Genomic DNA, 20,111 nt, shown 5'->3' on the forward strand with positions numbered 1-20,111 from the left:
GCATGGTAGATACAAGATGAACCTGCAACACCTTATTATGCCAGAAAGTAAGGAAGTCCTTAAAAAAAAAAAATCATGGGGGCATGTCACAAGGACACAGGCTCTAGCTTGACAGATCTCCCACTTGCCAAACCTGGAACAATTTGAGCATCAAAGTAATTAGGTATAGTAATGAATATAACCCATTGAAAAAATGGAAACCCATGAATCCATACCAATAATAAAATAGATAAATTAATGGGGGAGAAGGAGAGAGCACTTGCTTATGGTAGAATGCTGAGTGACAACTGATAAACGTGGAGGGAAGGATAGAATTGGAATGTCATCAGTGTGAGACCATCATAGTAAAGACCAAAGAGAAGAAGAATCCTCAATAGATGCTAAATCTAAGGGGAAATTTTAACCAGGAGCAGTATATTCACATGGTCTTAAATTGTCTCCTCAATTGCTTCCTAGTTGCAAAAGAAAATATAATACCTAGACGGTGGAGAAATCAGACAATGTCTTGACTGGGTGATCCAAATTAATATCACCAATGAGAGCCAAATGAACACTATATATTGTATACCTCCAGATGTGATACCCTGAGGAGGACATAACATCACATGTAATACTCTGGCCAGAAATGCATGTCCTATATCTTATAAGCATTAGAAAAACCAAAACTAAGGGGGGAAAAAGGAGACAGGGAACTTTTGAAGAGTTGACATCCTTCAAAACTGTCAATATCATATAAGAAAGAGACAGACTGTGGAAATAGTCCAGATTAAAGTAGGCTCAGTAGATAATTAAATGTAATACCTAATCCTAAATAAACAAAAAGGCTATGCAGGATATTATTGGGTCAATTTATAAAATTAGGGTATAGACAGTATCAATATTAAATTTATTAAAGTTAAAAACCATACTGTGATTATGAGAATAGCCCTAATTCTTAGGAACACTGAAACACTGGGTGATAAAGGGCCATGATATATGTAATTTACTCTCAAGAGACTCCAAAAAGAAATACTGTGTGTGCAAAGAAAGAAAGAGAGAGAGAACACAAATGATGGAGCGTATGGGGTAAAATGTTGACAATGCATGGATCTGGGAGGAGGGTATATGGTGCTCCTTATACTACATCTATTCTTAGAACTTTCTGATAAATTGAAAATTATTTCCAAATGAAAAATTTTTTAAATAAAAAAGAATGTGATCGTTAGTGATGACTGAATGTTCTGCATCCTTGAGAGACACTTTATCGAGATTTAACATTGCAGGCCATTGCATGCAGAGAGCTAAGCTGAGAGGGCCTGGTTCACCTTTGAAAATCATAGTCTGGAGACCAAAGTGCTGTATTGATAAACAGGCCTGCCGGTTTTCTTGTTCTCTTATTCTAACACTGTTTCTAAGGAATCCAGTAGAACTGCACCCCAAGGCAGTTAACTTAGTTAAGTCCCACCCAGACTATAGTATGTGTCCGTCTGTCTCAGAGGAGGCCATCAGACCTAGGTACAGGCCACTGAAAAGAACTGTAGAAAGCAACACAGACCCAGAGTGTAAGCTACAGGCTTATACTGGTTGAGCTTAATAGAGTTTGTGTAGCTTCCATGCCCGGAGTGGGATAAATTAGGTAGCTTGTCATCCCAGAGCTCTTAGTCTCAGTACTGGCATTGAGAGACTTTGGCAAGAATTTAAAAATAGAAAACCTTAGAGCTAAGTTATGAACTGCCCTCCACACCCCACTGGTGATTTACCCAGGTTTCATCAGCCCAAAAGACATGGTGTTCTTTGCAGTAAATCAGAAAATACTGATACCATTAATTGCATCACTGAAATTAGGAATTCGAGAGTAGAGAAGGTAGTTTTATTAAATGCATATATATGTACACATCTGAAAAGTAATACCTGAAATGGCTTTAAGAAATCATGATTTCATGTTTTTCCAATTAAACTTATTTGTTTTTCTTTCACCTTTCTTTTGTTAGCTCCCTAGCATGCAAACAGTAAAAGGTTTTTTAAATTTTCTGAGAAAAAATTTTAATTAAGAAAATGCTATCTTTTTCATAGTTTTTTTCCTTGGGATTTGGGGGAAAGCGTAATCATATTTGTAGAAGACCTTTAGAACAAGGGACACTCCAGGTGTCTGTCATGCTTCCTAGGAGGAACTGTCCTGACGGGTCTTTGGACACTATGGGATAGAAATACTAAGATTAGAATAGGAAGTCAAGGAAATATTTCTTCTAAAGGAGAGCTCTGCAAGGCCTGGGGACAGCAAAAGGAAGTGGTAGGAGCCCTTTAACTTGCCAACTAAAATAGGCATGACCTAAAAGAGACCTGAGAGGGCCTTTTGGGACCATGCTGACCCAGGCCAACCAACGTGTCTGTCTCTCTCCCCCTCTGCTCTCTTCTTTAGCGTCCCTTTCTTGGCTGAGGGTGTAGGGACTTTGCTCTGTTATAGCAAAATTTTGGGGACTTCAGCCAATTCCCATCCTGTCTGAGGAAGTTCATAACAGCCATTCTAAGAGAGTGGATAGAAGAGGAAGCTTGGCCAAGTAGGGCAAGGCCCACACTGCCCATTTGCCCAGCTGGGCAGTGAAGACAGACAAGGGAAGAAGGTGTGCCTAAGAGCCCAGGCTCCGGCATTGGATTGACTCTAGGCCTCTCTGTTCTGCACAGAGTGATAGCCATCTACAATCTTCATCAACTGTTATCTCTTGGAAAGGGAGAAGTAGAGAAATGTCTTGAGTCCAAAAGCACTTATATGTATCTCATTGCTAGAAAGCCAGCTTGAAGGCCCTTCTTCTATGTAATGATGTGAGTCTGGGATGGTGACCCCTCTAGAAGTTTATAGAGGGAAGCTAACACCTCCCCTTTCATCACCCCTACCTTTGAAAGGCACTGATTCCATTTTTCTTTTTTAGCTTTATTCAGTTACAATTTTTTAATATTTATTAGAGTGATACCTGAGGCTAAAGCTGGCTGGGAAAGAAAGCCTTTGACAAAATGTATTTAGTTAACAGGTTTCCATCTGTTCAGCTAGTGTCCACATAGGTGTAGTATGTTGCCTCACGTAAAATTGCATGGCCCATTTATGCCTTGGTTCAGTGTTCCTGTGTTGTCTGTGTGTCTGGTTTGTTTCTGGCATGTGCACGTGTCTGTATCAACGGAGTAATTTGGGCAAAGTCAACGCAGCAAGTCATGAAACTCGTACTTGAACCCAGACCTTCCAACCTGAAAGCTCATATAGTTGCATATGTGGCACTGGACACATCCACCTTTATTTGTTCATTGTTGAATTCTGAGCTCCTAGAATGGTGCTTGGCACATGGAAGGCATTTCACGAGTATTTATTAAGCGAATAAGTGGTCATTATGATAGTCTTGTGTTTTGATTCAGTCCAATGTTAGTTTCATTACAGGCCTGCCTCTGAGAGCTGTCTGCTAACGGCATGTTCTCTTAGCAACATTACAGTGCTTATGGAAGAGATGACTCTGCCTTATAGTGATTACTCATTTATTTCCTTAATTGCAATACAGTCTATAGCCATTCTTTCTCTTACTATATTTTTAATTTTATTTTTCAAGTCTACTATAGATGGTAGTGAAGGATGCTAGGGGTTTCTGCGATCCTGATTTGTCTTATCTGTCTGATGAATTACTGGGGTGGGGGTTTGGATATTTTACAGCTTTTAGATCTCTTCCTCCAGTGGGATTGGTCAACCTACCTTGCTGACTATGGTCAGCCCACCTGCAAGTACCTCCGGGTAAACCCTGTGACAGCTCTGACCCTGCTTGAGAAGTGAGTACCCATCCAGTGGTCTGTGTCGGGGGGTGGGGAAATGGGGATGGTGGGTTGGTATAGAGGATAATTTTCTCTTTGCCAATACCTTGAAAAGACCGCAAAGAGGCCCCATTCTTAAAGTCGCCATAGGTGCTCTCAGCAGTCTCCATCATTGGATTTGGCAGGCCAGTCTTCCTCTTGTAGCCTCTTAATTCCTGAGCCTTGACAAGCTAGGGCAAGTATGGGTCAGCTGGGCTCTGACATTACCTCAGAGCTTACCTAGAGATGACAAGAGGAGAAAGGAAGATGCCTTAGTCTGGGGCTCAGTTCAGCCTGGTGAACAGAGTGAGCCTGGCCCCAGCCATCTGGGGTATGATGATGGATGGAGAACAGCCCCACAGAACAGATGGCTTCTGGTTCCTAGCAGAGAGGCTCCTGAAATTACTGAAACCTTCACCTGCCCCTCCAAGCCCCGCCCCTGCCAGATGGAGCTTTACTGTGCTGACTGTCCCAAGAAAGCTGTGTTGGAGGTGCCTAATTCTTGCCTTAGGCAGTCACTGGCCCGCACAAGTCCTGCTACAGGGCTGTAGCATCTCTGACGGAGAGATGCTTCCACTGAGATTGAGTTAGCCAGCTCCGGAACATCTCACGAACCAGTACGTCACCCAGATGCTGGAATCTGCTATTCATTGTAGCCTGGCTCTGGCTTTAGCTTACCTAGTTGAGAGCTGGCAGACCAGAGACTAAGGCCCATGTAGAAGGGAAGCTTTTTCGTGTCATCGAACTAGATAACCGCTGGCTTCTTAGAAGCTTCCTAGGAGAGTGCCTTGCATCTCGACAGTGTAGCAAGTCTGCGTATATAGCCAGCCAAGCAGGTCTCAAATCCTAGCAAGGCAAGGATCAGAGTCCAGGAGGCCAGAGTGGAGCCTTAGACAGAAGCAGAGGCTGAGGTGTACCTTCCTACTGTGCAACATAACAGGGGAGAGAAGGGGAGGAGGCAGAGGTGTGTGTTTGGAGCCAAGAAACTAAGAGCCCAGAGTTGACTTTCTCCAGATCAAGACAGAGACTGATGTTTCCATTTTGACTTTGTTTCCCATGGTTCTCTCTCCCAATGACCTTCTTCCCTAGGATATCTAGAGAGTAAGTATATTATTCACTTGGGCCTTTTCCATCGCTTTGAGGCAAGTCCTTCTGGTCTCCTCATTGACACTAATGACTACACTAATATCCCTACCCTGTGAGTTGTCCCCACCCTGACATACTAATCTACTAAACCAGTCTGGTGCCAACTGGCTGGCCGCCTCCTCTCTCCTTGGTCCTTAGAGTGACCCTTGGCTTACCAATTCCTTTGGGGCTGGGAGTGGTAACAGGGATTTTCCCCCATCGGTGCCAGGTGAAGGGTTGTTCCCACCCAGCTTCCTGGCACGCTCAGTACTCTTGCTGGCCCAGGGCCTAGCCCTGACTAGCCCTGGCAATTCAGCCCTGACACGAGGGAGCTCCTCAGCACTCTCCCCTCCCTCCCAGTGGTGAGGCCCATGGCTTTAAGATCTCCCATCGAAGACTCCTTATTAGAGGCAAGGCCTCATCCCAGAGTTCTCAGTACCCAGCTGAAATGGCTTTTGAGTTGGTGCTTAGATGTCATATTCATTATGTGTCTAAATGGGCTCTAGGATTCCCTTTGGCCAGGTGCCTCTCAACTGTTCTTTACTCCTCTGTTCCTCTAGATCCAAGAACTACTGTCTCATCTACTTCCTATGGATCAACAACAGGCTAAAATAATCAGCCTCTCGGTAGCATTCTGGAGGCCTAGCCGGTAATAAAGCCATGTGCTTAGCCCGAGCGATCAGCGGGGTTTAAAAGCTCCCTTCCAAACACAACAGGGCCAAAGGCCACCCAGATCACTAAAATCTGTATTCCCCAGCCTCACAGGAATCAATCCCTTTACCTGACCCATTCCTGCTTTCCCCTTGACACTCTCTCCTTTTCAACCTGACACTTCTTAGCAGGGTGAGACATGGAAAGACCCAAAGACCTGATGAGGACATTTCAGGAAAGAGAAGGGGCCCCCGTTCATTGAGAGGTGGTCGTAGCCAAAGTAGATCCAGATCCTAGGCTTACAGAATGCAGTGGGGCGTGGGGAGGGCTCTCCTTTGGTTTTAGAGCGTTCCAGGGTACAAACCAGCATGCCACCATCAGCCCTCAGGGCACTTGAGTTTCTCTTTCAAGTAATCCCAGCTCCAGGTCTTAATGGCTAAAACATCCTGGCCTCTGGGGCCTAGAGACCACCCTCTTTTTCCCTTTCTCCTACCTTATTTCTGGAACTTCCCTATGGGAGCTGAAAGCTGGCTCTGGCTGCCTGTCTCTGGGCTGCTTTGAGGAGTCATGAAACTAATGATCACATAGGATGTTAAATTAAATGTCCTATAAAGGTAGGAAGTGTTTTTATTCCCTTATTATTTCTTTTTGTTTTGCTTTGTGTTGGTTTTCTTTAGATTTATAGTATATCCAGAAAAGGTAAAGGAGCTGTTCTCTGGGGTAAATAACCCTAAATCAAGCCAGTTCCACAAAAATAATTGTGCAGTTAATGTTTAAGGGACCAAATACAATAATCATCATAGCCTTGGGGACCTTTGCGCTTTCTTTACAACCTAAACCTCTAAACCTCTGTCATCTCTCCTTCTTCCGCCCATCCAAGCACAGGCCTCCACACGTGGGTGGTTGTACCTTATACACGGTGTCTAAGCATGCTTGATGAGTAATTCCAGGCTGAAGGCCCTAAAGCTTAGGTCAGAGAGAGAAGTCTCAATTCGTTTGTGGCTGTCACCGTCAGCCAGAGCCATAAAGCAATGGTGCTCATTAGAACCTCCCTACCATGTGGATATAAATGTCCTTATGGGCTCTCTGGCCTTTTGACCCACTGGCTTCTAGTCTGTCCCTCTGCACAGGGCCACCCCACAGAAAAAAAAAAGTGGGCCAGGATTGGCCAAAGGCCCTGGGAAGTCTGCCTGAGAGCAGTTTACTCCCCAATGCCAGGTTCCTTCCGTCCCCTCTCCTAGCCTATCTCCGTGCAGGCCAGGGGACTGTGAAGTCAGAGAGCTGCCAAGTTCCCAGGGGATGGTGGAGAGGAGCCGCCTGGCCCAAGGAGAAATGAGTCTGGGCAGTGTCCTTAATTCTCTACCATTAGAACTATCTGTGGGCTGGAGGTCCAGTGTGCAGAGGCTGGGGCCAGAGTTAGCCATCACCAACAGATGTCAGGGGCTGTGGGCCCTTTTTGGGGAATAACAGATTCCTGGGATCTATCACAATGGCTTAGTCGGGTTTGGGGTCTGCTCTGGCAACCTCAACCTGGCCTTGACTTTCTCCCTCCATGCTTCCCAGTTAGGTCTCTCCATCTGGTGGAATTGGTGGCCAGAACTGCCCATGGTTTGTGGTCTAGGAATATGCCGTCTCTGGAGTTTTAGCATGAGCCAGTTAGAAGGTTTTCCAAAGGTCAAGATCTGAAGACATAGCAGCCGTTGAGAACTTAGGGGCTTCTCTTGCCTAAAGCCCCGGCTGGCTTAGCCTTTTGGCACCTGCTTTCCTCAGCACCACGCCCTCTTACCACCTCACTGCCCCTGGGCCCCTACCCCGAGGCAAAGGAAAAGAGATCGGTCAAGCCCTTGGTTTTGTTAGCGGTAGGATAGACTAACCAGATAGAGTAGGGTTTGGAAATGCACAGCGGCTTTCAGTTACTCATGTTCTTTTGGAATTGCTAGTTAAGAGCATCGTTCTGCTTTACCTTTCAAATACCAGCTGTAAGGTCCCAGCAGGATTTAGTAGGTTTATGAGGTGATGAGAAGACCTTAGACATTCTCTGAGGTCCTGTTGACCATCAGGGCTGTAGCAGGTGCCAGATACCTACAACAGAGGCATACCTGGGCGTAGAAGGGAAGGAAGTAGGTAGGACGGGTATGGATGAGGAGGCGATTGGCCGTGGCTGGCTCTTGACTGTTCTCCAAAGGTGACTGAAGTGGGGAGGGCTTTGGGTGCCAGGAGGGCAGCTTCGTGAACAGTAGGTGAGTATGCGCCTGACAATGGAAGTGTTCTGGACTCTCTCAACTCCGGGTGGTGGTTAAGACATGCTAGCCCCCATTGTCGCCTCAAACACTTTGCTCTCTTTCTTCCCTTGTCTGTTTAGGATGAAGGACACTAGCCGCAAGAACAACATGTTTGCACAGTTTCGGAAAAATGAGCGAGACAAGCAGAAATTGATTGACACTGTGGCCAAGCAACTCCGGGGACTCATCAGCAGTCACCACTCATGAAGGCGGGCCTCGGGCCCCCAGAGGCTGCTGGCTGCAGCCCCAGCGTCCGGGCCCCAGCGCTGGCTGGCCCTGCATTTGTGCATTCTTCTTCAAAGAGAGCAAATGTATTTTTTTAATAACCTATGTACAGTATTCGCATAACCTTTCCCTATAGTAAAAGAGGCACAAGGGTAAGCCAGTCCACGAGCTGTTGCTAGGCTGGGCTTCAGGGGAAGTCATACTACACTGTCTGTATTTTCCTAGAGATGGCGGTGTCATCAGTCCAGTATGATAAGCCACCTTTCACCCGTGGCTCTAGAGCTTAGATCTGGGGCTCAGAAACTACACAGACAAAATGGGTACTTGGCACTGGGAGGTAAGGTGAGTAGGCAGAAGGATAACGAAGTACATCCTGTTCACTCCTAGGTGCCCCATTCACCGTGTAGGTGAGGCCGATTCTTCTTGATGCAAGGGAAGGGCCTGGAAAACATTACTACTTAGTCTATCAAAGACCAGCACACAGTTCTGGAGGTTCATCTCTTCAGTCCACTGACTTTCACTGACCGGTGAACAAGCGTGCTGTGTGGCAAGATGACGGCTTCGCTCCAGTCCCCCCAAGGATGGCATTTTTTAGCCTAGATCTGACCCAATGCTTTTCCTTCTAAGTTTTCTGGGGCACGGTAGAGCTGAGTATGCAGCGGGAAGAATTGGACCTCATGACTAGCTATAGGCTGCCCCACACCAGGAGGAGATCTTGAAAGCCAGTGCAAATGGAATCAGAGCCCCAGCCCTTCCCCATTCCTCTCATTGCCTTCTTTCAGGGTCAGGGTACTTGGTTCAGGGCATAGGTCAACAGTTATTCCATAGACAGAGAGTCTCAGACTTGGCCTCTTCCGGCAGCGTCATTGGGATAGTCAGATTCCAGAAGCCTGAAAATGGCCCTTACTTTACCCTTAGGTAAAACGTTGGAATCATTCCTTTGTGTTTCAAAGCCAACTTTCTGGCCACCATCTTTAAGGAAATGTCATCAGCTCTGTACTCTGGGGACAGCTCTAGCTGGACTGGATGCCTTTAGTGATGGAACCACTGTCACCGTGAAGCAGAGCGGGTCAGCCGTGGCTAGTGGTTTGTTACCCATGGCACAGCTGCCCCTCACTAAGTCACGTCCTGGGTGAGAAGCTCTTCTTGCTCAAGCCCAAAGCTTCCATCCCCTTTTGAGGTCCCCATAGCTATCTTTTGGCTTCATCTGAGCAAGATTGCCTATAGTCCTATCCCTCAGGCTCTGGAGTTTGCAGAGGAGCCTGGACCAGCTAGCTTGGAGGCTGTGTCCTCTGTCCCAGATGGGCTCCCGAGACTTAATGCAAGGGCTTCACTATGAGGTCAGTCAGAGGAATCTGCCCTTTAAGGCACTTCAGGAAGATGCTACCAAGGCTACTGGCAAGAGTATAATCGTGCGTCACCAAACAACGACAAATAAGCCACACGGTCATTTCCAGCTTGGGTTAGTGGAAGGAAAGACTTATCAGACAGAAGTCTTCACTCCCTTTGTCAGCTGCTGAGTTGCTTCTAGGGAAGGCAGTGCTTCCTTTTTCACTTCCCCCGCCCCTGCAAATATTGTATCACAACTTGAAAACCATGGGGAAGAAAATATGCACACCGACACGCGGGCTTCCTCAAAGCTGGGGACCAGGCTGCGTGTGGGCTCTGCAGAAGCCTCCTGAGGTTCATCCTAGGGGCTAGGCAGTTTGCCCAGGGTCTCAGAATGAGGTTCAGAGATGAGTGCTGCCACCCAGAACCTCCATAGCCAAGGAAAGGCAGGGGTCCATGGGAATGAGACCCAAAATGCCATCTCTCAGGCTCTGGACTTTATTAGAAAAGAACGAGAAATGACCACACTAATCCCATTGCTTCAGAAGGACCCCAAACACCCTCCTTCACTAGACACCAGTTTACAGCAAGATCTCTTCCGCTTTGAGCGCTGAGACTTTTTGAAGTGGAATGGAGAGAACCTTAAGCATATCACAGTATTTTTCAACTGTTATCATTGCTGGCCTGGTCTCAAACCTGTACCCTGGAGAAACAGTGCTATAGAAGAGAAAGTGAACAGTGTGGAGGAACGGGGGTTACTCTGCCCCTTGCACACAGAGGTCCCTCTACAGAAAATGCTTATTCAAGCCCAAGACTCATAGGGTGGATCCTTTGCTAGATCCCTTCTTCCCTCTCGGTCTGCCTCAGCCTTCCCTAACGAAACCAACATGCAGCTACTGAGTTGTCTGTGGGGACACACTCTTGGTGAGCAGGGAAAGGTAAAAAAACAGGGACCAGCAATGTCCAAGCTGTTTGAACTGGTGAAGTAGGAGTTTTCAGTTTTGTCTATAGGCCTCTCGCTGCGCCCGCCCTTGCAGGACTTGTGCAAAGCATGCGTGTCCATGCCCCTCAGACTCCTGACATCTGGGCTCAAATGCCCAGAGATGTAGAAGTGCCCTGGAGGCCTCAGTAAGAGGCGAGAACATGGGTGCCTGGAGGTCTTTCCGTCTTCTACTTGGCTGAGTTCTTCGGAAAACCAGGTCCATATTCCTGAAAGGACAGTCAGGTTTGGGACCCTAGTTGGGTTTCAGTAGGAATTTAGGCAGCTGGTATAGTTTTAACGTATCTCATAGCAAAATCTCTTTGAGGAGACTGTAAATGAAGCTGTTGGGGGTGGGGAAGAACAGGACCTGGAAATTGGAAACAACAGAGAGTCCCCACTGGTAAAGGGAATATACAGGCTTACGGGGAGCAGTCCCCAGTATTTTCGTTGTCTCCCAGGCCTCCAAGTCAGCCTGCACACTTGACAAGTGCTTGCTCAGCAAATCCCAGACCCAGGGCCCTTTATCCCCAAGATTGGCGTTGCCCATGGCTTTCCCCATGAGGCCTCCAAGTACACCCCCTGGGGCCTGCTGCAGAAATCCCCCTCACCCTAGCCTCGCTTCTCCCAAGACTGTGCACCTGGCTGCTTCCATTGCCTCTTTTTTTTTTTTTTTCTTTCTTTTGCCTGAGTTTGCAGTTACTTTTCACTAATGTGTTGGAAATGGCCTTTTTATTTTGCACATTTATGGGGGAGATTTAGGAAAGTCCATTTTTAACTCTAAAGGGAACTTTTTTCTTTAAAACCAGTAAAGCTACTGATACAGATGGGCCTCATGGTTAGTAGAAAACCTCTTATGTGGAAAGAGCATGTTTATTCCTCCTGTACGTTTTCCTCTTTTAACCGCTATTAAATAAGAGAGCCTATGTACCTGTTCAAAAGCCACGGTGTTGTCTCACGGTTTTTCGTTCTCCCGCCCCTTTTGCACACTGCAGCCATGGTTGGTGATCTGGCTGATGGCCGTTGCACCCCTTGAGCCGGACTGACGACTAGAGCAGGCAGAAGCCCGGTGGGGAGGGGAAAGCCTGCCTGCCAGACAAGGCAAGGAGTCGAACTGTGGCCTTGGAAACATTCCAGACTACTGGGCTATAGGCTTTCCTGTCTATACAGTTTAGACTGGCATCGTCACCATCATCAAGAGGAATAACCCTCGACGTGCCTGGTTTGTGGGGAGTACCGGGCTAGGCAACTGGGGGCTCAGTGTGTCTTGAACACCAGCCCTGCCGTGGAAAGGCTCCTGGTTAAGATGCAGCCAGGAGGGATTATCTAGAGGAAGGAGCGAAATGAGGCCGCCTTAGAGCTCGGTGGCAGAGAGGGACGGGCGTCACGGTCTGGTGTAGGAACGGGTCTGGTCAGGGAAGACAGCACAGGGAAATCAGGATGTTAATTAGCTGGGCCTTGAAGGAATTAAGTTCAACATGGTGCCGACCACATTAGAGTGAAAAGTTGGCACAAGTCTGGTGTGTACTGGGAGGAGAGTGGGGAGCTGGTAGGCATATCTCAAACCATGGTGAGTAAGGCCTGAAACGTCTGTGCAACAGCACCCAGCCTTCTTGGCCCCGAGGCTGGCATGGAAGCCATGGGAATAGGCTGGAGAGAGTTTCTTCAGTTAACAAGTCTGACTATTGCAACTGGGCTTTGGCGCCTGAGAGACCTGGGCTTCAACTCCTGCTGTACCACTTACTAGCTGGATGACCCCTGAACAATTAACTCCCTAAATCTCATAATCCTCAGTGAAAGCAGAACCTAGTGCCTGATTTACAGGCTTGCTGTGAAGTGTAAATGACCTATGCATGGTCCATAAGCCTATCCAGTTCCTACCATAGCACATGAACTCTTTCAGGCCTTTCCCTCCCTCCCCTCAAATTCCACAACATGCTGTGGCCGAGCATTGGACAGAAGTGTCCAGAGCTTCTCTGCCTCCTGGCTTCCACTCCCCAAGCCCATCACAGGCTTAATGGTACTGAGGCCCCTCGAGCACCTGTGTAGACACAGAGGAACAAGCCCTTCACATCAGACAGCCAGTTGCCTGGCTCAGAGCAGAGCCAGTCCTTCGGGTAGAATCTGCCTCTCAATTCCACCTGGAACCTTCTCTGCCAAAATATATTCCTCCTTTTAGAATTCAGGAGTTCTTGATCAGAAGTCCATGAACCCTTGGAGTGTGTGTGTGTGTGTGTGTGTGTGTGTGTGTGTGTGTGTGTGTGTGAATACACGTACAGGCACGCAGGCTTGCATCCACTCATTTTTCTGGCTAGAAGGTACATGGCTTTCATCAATGTCTAAGGAAGATTCAGGACTGAAATCCTGAATAATAACCAAATCCCTTTGGAAGTATAGATCTCCCTGTGAGGAAAAGCCAGACGCTCTGAGCAGTTACCCCCTCTCCCGGCCTCGTAGAGTTCTGGCAGGAGATTTTTCAAGACCTGCAGCCCTGCCGCCCGCCCCCCCCCGCTTCCAGGAGCCCTCACACGATCCCCAGGTCACACCTAAAGACCAGTACAACCACCGTTCCTAAGCTTGATCTCCCCAAACCAGTTCAAGGTACTGAGGGAGGCACGAGGACCCTCTACTTCTAAGAATACACAGACTTCCACCTGGTTGAGGGGATTGCAGACCAGAGGGTCCAGTATAGAGGCTTGGGCTGTCAAAGCCAAACTGAACCCAACTCACCCCCGAATGTTTCCCACAGCTTCTGAGTCAGCACTGGCGAGTACAATGTCTTGCCCAAGGCCTTGTCCAGAGAGGGCTCTGCGGGGAACCAAACCAAACCAGGGACAGATGTGAAGCCGTCACCAGCTTGCCCCTTGTCTCATCTGCTCACCAGGCAGATGAAGATGGGGAATGGCTAGTGGGAGATAAGGGGAGGGAGGAGAAAAAGTGCCAGACCCTTTCCCCGGAGGCCTCAGCTTTGAATTTAATGGACAATATTTGCTGGGAATGAGAGAGACTCCAGGCCCAAGAGACCAGAAGACAAAGGCTCTTGAGGAAGTGCAGGGAGGAGGAGGGGAGCGGTGGGGGCCAGGCATTGTGCGGGGGGCAGCACCCCTCTATCTGCTTCCATCGCTGCTGGGGTTAGGGTTACCCTGCATTTGGGGCCCCAGCTGCTCTGTGGGGTCTGTGACATCAGCTGTTGTGATGTTAATGCAGGGGCCTCACACAGGGTTACCCCTTCACCAGCCAGCCCACATCGGCTCCTGGATTCCAGCTCCTATTCCCTCAGGGAGGGGGCAGTCTGTGGGCCCAGAACCGAGCCCAAGACAACAGACCCCCTCCCAGTCTGAGCCCGCTGCTAAGGGTACCTTCCAAGCCCAAGCTGTGACCTTCCTCTCTCCAAAGCTCCAGAAAAGGAATGAAATCTGAACATTGAGACGCTTTTCTGGCCCTAAACAATCCTTCCATTCTCTAGGCTCAATGATGGGTCTATTTCCTCCTATAAATGGGTCTCGTAATCTTCAACTTTTACCTTTGCTTCTAAGGGTAATTAATTGTATCTCCCTCTTGTTCTCCTCACACACTCCCCTCTCTGTTACAAGGCTCAGGTTAAGCTGGGTGGATGGCTTTTCTTTCTTTCTATTCCACGGAGTGCATATTTTTAAAGCTGATGGAGTAACGCCCTGCCCTCTCCAGTGAACCTTTTTTCCAGAGAAGACTGCTGGGGAAACACCACTTCCATGGGCACAGGAAAGGGGCCTCGGACTGCCCAGCTATAGGTTTTTCAGATAGCCAGTTCTGAGCAACCATTTCACTTTTTTTTCCCCCAGGTATGTTTCCAAGGTTTTAGGGAAGGCATTTTCAGGTACCACTCAGGAGCAAAGCGGAGGGGTTAAGTGGTGATCTGGACACTGGAGACACAAGGGAGGCAAAGATGGGCATGGGAGAAAGTAAAAGACCAAAGGGTCAGAGTCTCTTTTTTTCCCAGGATGAGGAAAAACAGTAAGGCTTCAAGTGCAGGGCAGCTTGAGGGCATCAAGTTAGGAAGGGTGAAGATAGGGCCCATCCAGGGCAGCTGGCAGAGAAGCTGCTTTGGGGAAGCAGGTCCTACAGGCAGTAAGTTGAACCACAGAGAGACTGATGGTTTCTAGTGTCTGAGTACCTGTCTGGTTCCCCTGCTCTGCAAAGGCAGGAAAGACATCACACGCCTGTCTGAAACCCCTGCAGCACCTTGCCCAGCCAATGGCACATGGGCACTCAGGACCACATCGACCACACTTGGTAGTGACTTGCTACCAAGGGAGGGGACTGTGCAAGCAGCACTCCTTGCTAGGAGGAATATTTTGTCACTGACGTTCTTTAGAAAGCATATGGTGGTAATAAAAAGCAAACCAACGTTAAGCCAGTTTTATTATCGTGTAAAATTCTCTGCAAATATGTACCACTCCACTCTTGGTATGCCATGGAATAAGGAACAGGTTGAAAACAGATTGAGTAAGGTGAGAAATCAAAGTAGCAGTTTAATTCCTGATGGGCAGAATGTGGTCCTGGTGGTGGTGGTGAATGTGTGGGTACCTGTATATGTACGTGTGTACGCAGGTATCTGACAGAACTACTGGAGGATTTCCCCGCTGAGCCCTAATCCCATTTTCCACATATAATCACTGCTAACAGGATGGTGATGTTCTTTCAGATCACCTTACTACATATATACTGACTTTTTTCATTAAAAGAATTATAATTATAGTGTATTAAATTACAGGGTTTTTTCCACACTTAATGTATTTTAAACATCTTTCGTAGCAACATATAGGACATCTTATCCTTTGTGAAGCCCATAAGTATTTCCATTGCATTGTATATACCTTGAGTTTATTTAATTGTGAATTGATGGATATTTAGGATGTTTCCAGTATTTCACAATTACAAACAATATGTCAAGACATTTGTATACATCTTTGCCTTCTTGCTTAGGTATTTCTATAGCATAAAATTTCAGGAGTGGAATTGATTGGTTGAAGCCTATAAATATTATAAATATTAATGAAAATTGTCTTACTCTCTTGAAATCTATCCACATGTGCACAAGGAGACATGTATAAGATTGTTCACTCTATCATTGTAACGATGAAAAGTTAGAAATAACCTAAATGTCCACCAAGGAGAGAATAGATAAATTGTGATATATTCATCTAATAGAATACTATACAGCAGTTAAAATGAACTATAGCTACATGTGTCAACATGAATACATCTTTAAAAAGTTGTTGAGTAAAAAAGCAAGTTGAAGAATGATAGCAGTGCAATACAATTTAAACTTTGAAAACATGCAGGAGAATGATAAACACCAAGTTCCCTCTGCAGAGAGAACAAAATAAGGTTCACTGGGGTACAGAGGGGTTTTTTTTTTTTTTTTTTACTTTATAAAGTCTAATTTCTTTTTTAAAAATCTGAAATGAACATGGCAAAATGTTGAAATGTTTTTACAAATAGATTTGTAGTCTACATAATGGTCTTAACCTTTTTAGTGGCTGCATAGTATTCCATGGTGGGACTACCCCTTAATTTAGCCATTTCCTTATTATTTATTTAACTTGCTTTCACTTACTAATTACAACCAAAACTGCTGAATCAAGCACCTTTGATATCTTTTTGCATATGTACAAACATTTCTATAAGATTCCTAGTAATTCTTAGGAGCGGAATTATTAGGTAAAGGGTATACATTTTATATTTTGCTAGACGATGCCAACTGTCTCTCAAAAAGGCTGTACTAATTTATATTCTCACCAACAACATAGGAGATTGCCCATTTCCCAGCACCCTCAGTGAGACGGACAAACCGGAGTTGGGAGAAATGGTTTATTAATTTGCAATTGCCAATTTCTGTTAGGCTGAATCATCTTTTCATGTCTCATTAGCCATTTATAGTATTCTCAAGAAATTGCCTGTTGATACTTTTATCAGTTTGAAGTATGTTCAGCTATAAGTAACTGAAAATGGACTATGAGTACGGTAAAGAATAAGGTAGGGATTTTTCGTTGTTCTTTATTTGGTTTGGTGTTTTGTTTTGTTTTGACATAAGAAGAATTCTGGAGGTTTAAGCACAAGCAATACAGGACTAGAGCATCTGAGGAGCAGAGACCCAGGCACCTTCTATCTTCCTGTTCTGTCATCCTTAGCATGCTTATCACTTCACAGGCACAGGGCAGCTGCATCACCTCCAGACATCACATCCACTTTCCAAGCAGGAGGAAGAAGGAAAAACAAAGAGATAAAGGCCTGTGCAGGTCGAATCTGTCCCTTTCTTGGAAGCCTGTGATTTTCATCTTTCTTTAGGTTTGAATATTTATTACCCTAAAATTATGTATTCTCAGAATTATTTAAATTTAAATTGCTATTTAACACTATCCCTTTATATTACCTCCACTTACATCTTTTTTTTTTTTTTTTTTTTTTAATTTGGCTGTGCTGGGTCTTAGTTGCAGCATGCGGGATCTAGTTCCCTGACCAGGGATCGAACCCAGGCCCCCTGCATTGGGAGCACAGAGTCTTAACAACTGGACCACCAGGGAATTCCCAACCTCCAGTTACATCTTACTGGCCAGAACTGAATCACATGGCCACCCCTAAGCCAATCATGGCCAGACTATGATGTCTGGTTTAGAGCAATGAGGGTTCATTCCCTGTAAGCTCCATGAGAGCAAGGGGTTCTGTTCACAGCTTTATCCTCACTGCCTAGAAGACTTTCTGCCACATAGAATATGTTCAATAAATTTTGCTGAATCAACTAACTGTATGCATGAATGAAAAGATAAATGAAGCTGGGATAGGGGCGGGAGATCAAGGGATCTGGACCACTATTTGAGCCAATCTGAGTCCCGATAGCAGGGAAGTCATGGGGAATGAATGCTGTCAGGAGAGGGGGTCTGTCATAATATCCTCAACCCACTGATCCAATTGATGCTAATTACCTTTTTGTTTGTTATATATGAGCAAATATTTTCTCCCAGACTTTCACTCATTTTTTAAACTTAATTTTCGTATAATTTTAAGTTTACAGAAAAGTTGCAAAGTGGTACAGCGTTCTATATCCCTCACCCAGATTCCTCCATTAACATATTACCATGTGCATTTGTGAAAATTTTTAAAACCAACAGAGTTCCTTAGTCTCCTCTGGTCCGTGACAGTTTCTCAGTCTTGTCTTTCATGTCCTTAACCACTTTGAGGAGTACTGGTCAAGTATTTTGTTAGAACATCCTTCAGTTTGCGCTCCTCTGATGTTTTTCTCTTGATTAGACTGGGGTTATGGGTCTTTTGAGCGAATACCACACAGCTGAAGTGTTCTTCCCATTACATATCAGAGGTTACATGATGTCCATGTGACATCACTAATGATGTGAACCTTGATCACTTGGGTAAGGCAGTGCCTGCTAGGTTTCCCCACAGTAAAGTTACTATTTATCCCTTTCCATATTCTATTAGAAGCAAGTCACTAATTACAGCCCACACTTAAGATGGTGACAGGGAGAGGTGGGGTGTTAAGCTTTACCTTCTAGAAAGGGTATCTAAATAAATTCTTTGGAATTCTTCTAAAAGGAATTTTTGTCTCTTCATCCTCATGTATTAATTTAAATCATTTATTTAATGATGTGAACAGTGTGAACTCATGTACATGTTTTTGCACCAGTTTAAGGCTTTTTTAAATTTTTTGTAACTTCTTGTTGTGATATAATTCACACAACATAAAATTCATCATTTCAAGGTGTACAATTCAATGTATGTTTGTATTCTCCCAATGTTGTGCAGCCATCACTGTCTAGTTTCAGAAGATTTCCATCACCCCAAAAGAAACGCTGTATTTATTAACAATCACTTCCAATTCCCCTCTTTCCCTATCTCCTGAATCTACTTTCTTTCTCTATTAATTTGCCCATTCTGGACATTTCATATAAATGGAATAGTAATATGTGTCCTTTTGTGTCTGGCTTCTTTCACTTAGCATAATGTTTTCAAGGTTTATCCATGTTGTAGCATGTATCAATACTTCATTCCCTTTATGACTAAATAATATTCCATTGTATAGATATACCACATTTTGTTTATCCATTCATCTGTTGATGGACCTTTGTGCATCAACGAATGGACAGATAAGTCCAAAAAATGAACAAATAACTTGTTTCCACTTTGGGGTTATTATGAACAATGCCGTTATGATCATTAGTGTACAATTTTGTTTGAACATGTGTTTTTAATTCTCTAGGTCCATACCTAGAGGAACTGCTAGGTCTCTATGTTTAACTTTTTGAGGAACTGCCAAACTGTTTTCCAAAGTGGCAGCATTATTTACAGTCCCACCAGGAATGTATGAGGGTTCAAATTTCATCACATCTTTGCCAACACTTGCTATTTTCTGGTTTGCTTTTTTTTTTTTTTAATAATTGCCATCCCGGTGGGTATGAAGTGCTATCTCATTGCAGTTTTGATGTTCATTTCCCTAATGACTAACGACGTTGAGAATCTTTCCATGTGCTTATTAGTCATTTGTATATTATCTTTGGAGAAATGTCTATTTCTTTGTTCCTTTTAAAATTGGGTCATTTGTCTTTTGTTTTTGAGTTATAAGAGTTTTTCATATATTCTGGGTACTAGACCCTTATCACATTGCAAATCATTCAATGGAAAAAATCATTTGATGCAAAAAAGTTTTAAATTTTGATGTAGTCCAAATTTATCTTTTGTTTTTGTTGTTGCTTGTGCTTTTTGTGTGATAGCTAACAGTCTAAGAAACTGTTGCTTATTTTTATTTTTTTAAGGAACCTCCATACTCTTCTCCATAGTGGCTGCACCAATTTACATTCCCACCAACAGTGCAGGAGGGTTCCCTTCTCTCTACACCCTCTCCAGCATTTATTTTTTGTGGATTTTTTGATGATAGCCATTTTGACTGGTGTGAGGTGATATCTCATTGTAGTTTTGATCTGCATTTCTCTAATAATTAGCAATGTTGAACATCTTTTCATGTGCCTCTTTGCCATCTGTATGTCTTCTTTGGAGAAATGTCTATTTAGATCTTCTGCCCATTTTTCGATTGGGTTGGTTGTTTTGATGATATTAAGCCACATGAGATGTTTGTAAATTTTGGAGACTAATCCTTTGTTGGTCACATCATTTGCAAATATTTTCTCCCAATCTGTGGGTTGTCTTTTCGTTTTGTTTATGGTTTCCTTTGCTGTGCAAAAGCTTTGGAGTTTAATTAGGTTCCATTTGTTTTTGATTTCATTTCCATTACTCTGGGAGACAGATCAAAAAAGATATTGCTGTGATTTATGTCAGAAAGTGTTCTGCCTATGTTTTCATCTAAGAGTTTTATAGTGTCCAGTCTGACATTTAGGTCTTTAATCCATTTTGAGCTTATCATTGTGTATGGTGTTAAAGAATGTTCTAATTTCATTTTTTTACATGTAGCTGTCCAGTTTTCCCAGCACCGTTTATTGAAGAGACTGTCTTTCCCCCATTGTACAGTCTTGCCTCCTCCTTTGTCGTAGATTAATTGACCATAGGTGCTTGGGTTTATTTCTGGGCTTTCTATCCTGTTCCATTGATCTATATTTCTATTTTTGTGCCAGTACCATACTGTTTTGATGACTATAGCTTTGTAGGTATAGTCTGAAGTAAGGGAGCCTGATTCCTCCAGCTCTGTTTTTCTTTCTCGAGATTGCTTT

The 20,111-nt window shown here is 44.8% G+C and overlaps 1 protein-coding gene across 2 annotated transcripts in view; it reads left to right on the forward strand.

The window, feature by feature from the left end:
• EXOC6B (exocyst complex component 6B) overlaps positions 1–11,340 on the forward strand; it is a 731,430-nt gene extending 720,090 nt beyond the window's left edge. For both annotated transcript variants that reach the window (XM_007175516.2, XM_057558141.1), the window contains exons 21-22: positions 3,671–3,783; positions 7,943–11,340. In XM_007175516.2, coding sequence (XP_007175578.1) covers positions 3,671–3,783; positions 7,943–8,069 — 240 coding nt within the window. In that variant the 3' untranslated portion in view covers positions 8,070–11,340. The remainder of the gene's footprint in view (positions 1–3,670; positions 3,784–7,942) is intronic.
• Positions 11,341–20,111: the final 8,771 nt, after the last annotated feature.

Source organism: Balaenoptera acutorostrata, chromosome 12, assembly GCF_949987535.1.
Source record: "Balaenoptera acutorostrata chromosome 12, mBalAcu1.1, whole genome shotgun sequence".
In the NCBI taxonomy this organism is placed as follows: domain Eukaryota; kingdom Metazoa; phylum Chordata; class Mammalia; order Artiodactyla; family Balaenopteridae; genus Balaenoptera; species Balaenoptera acutorostrata.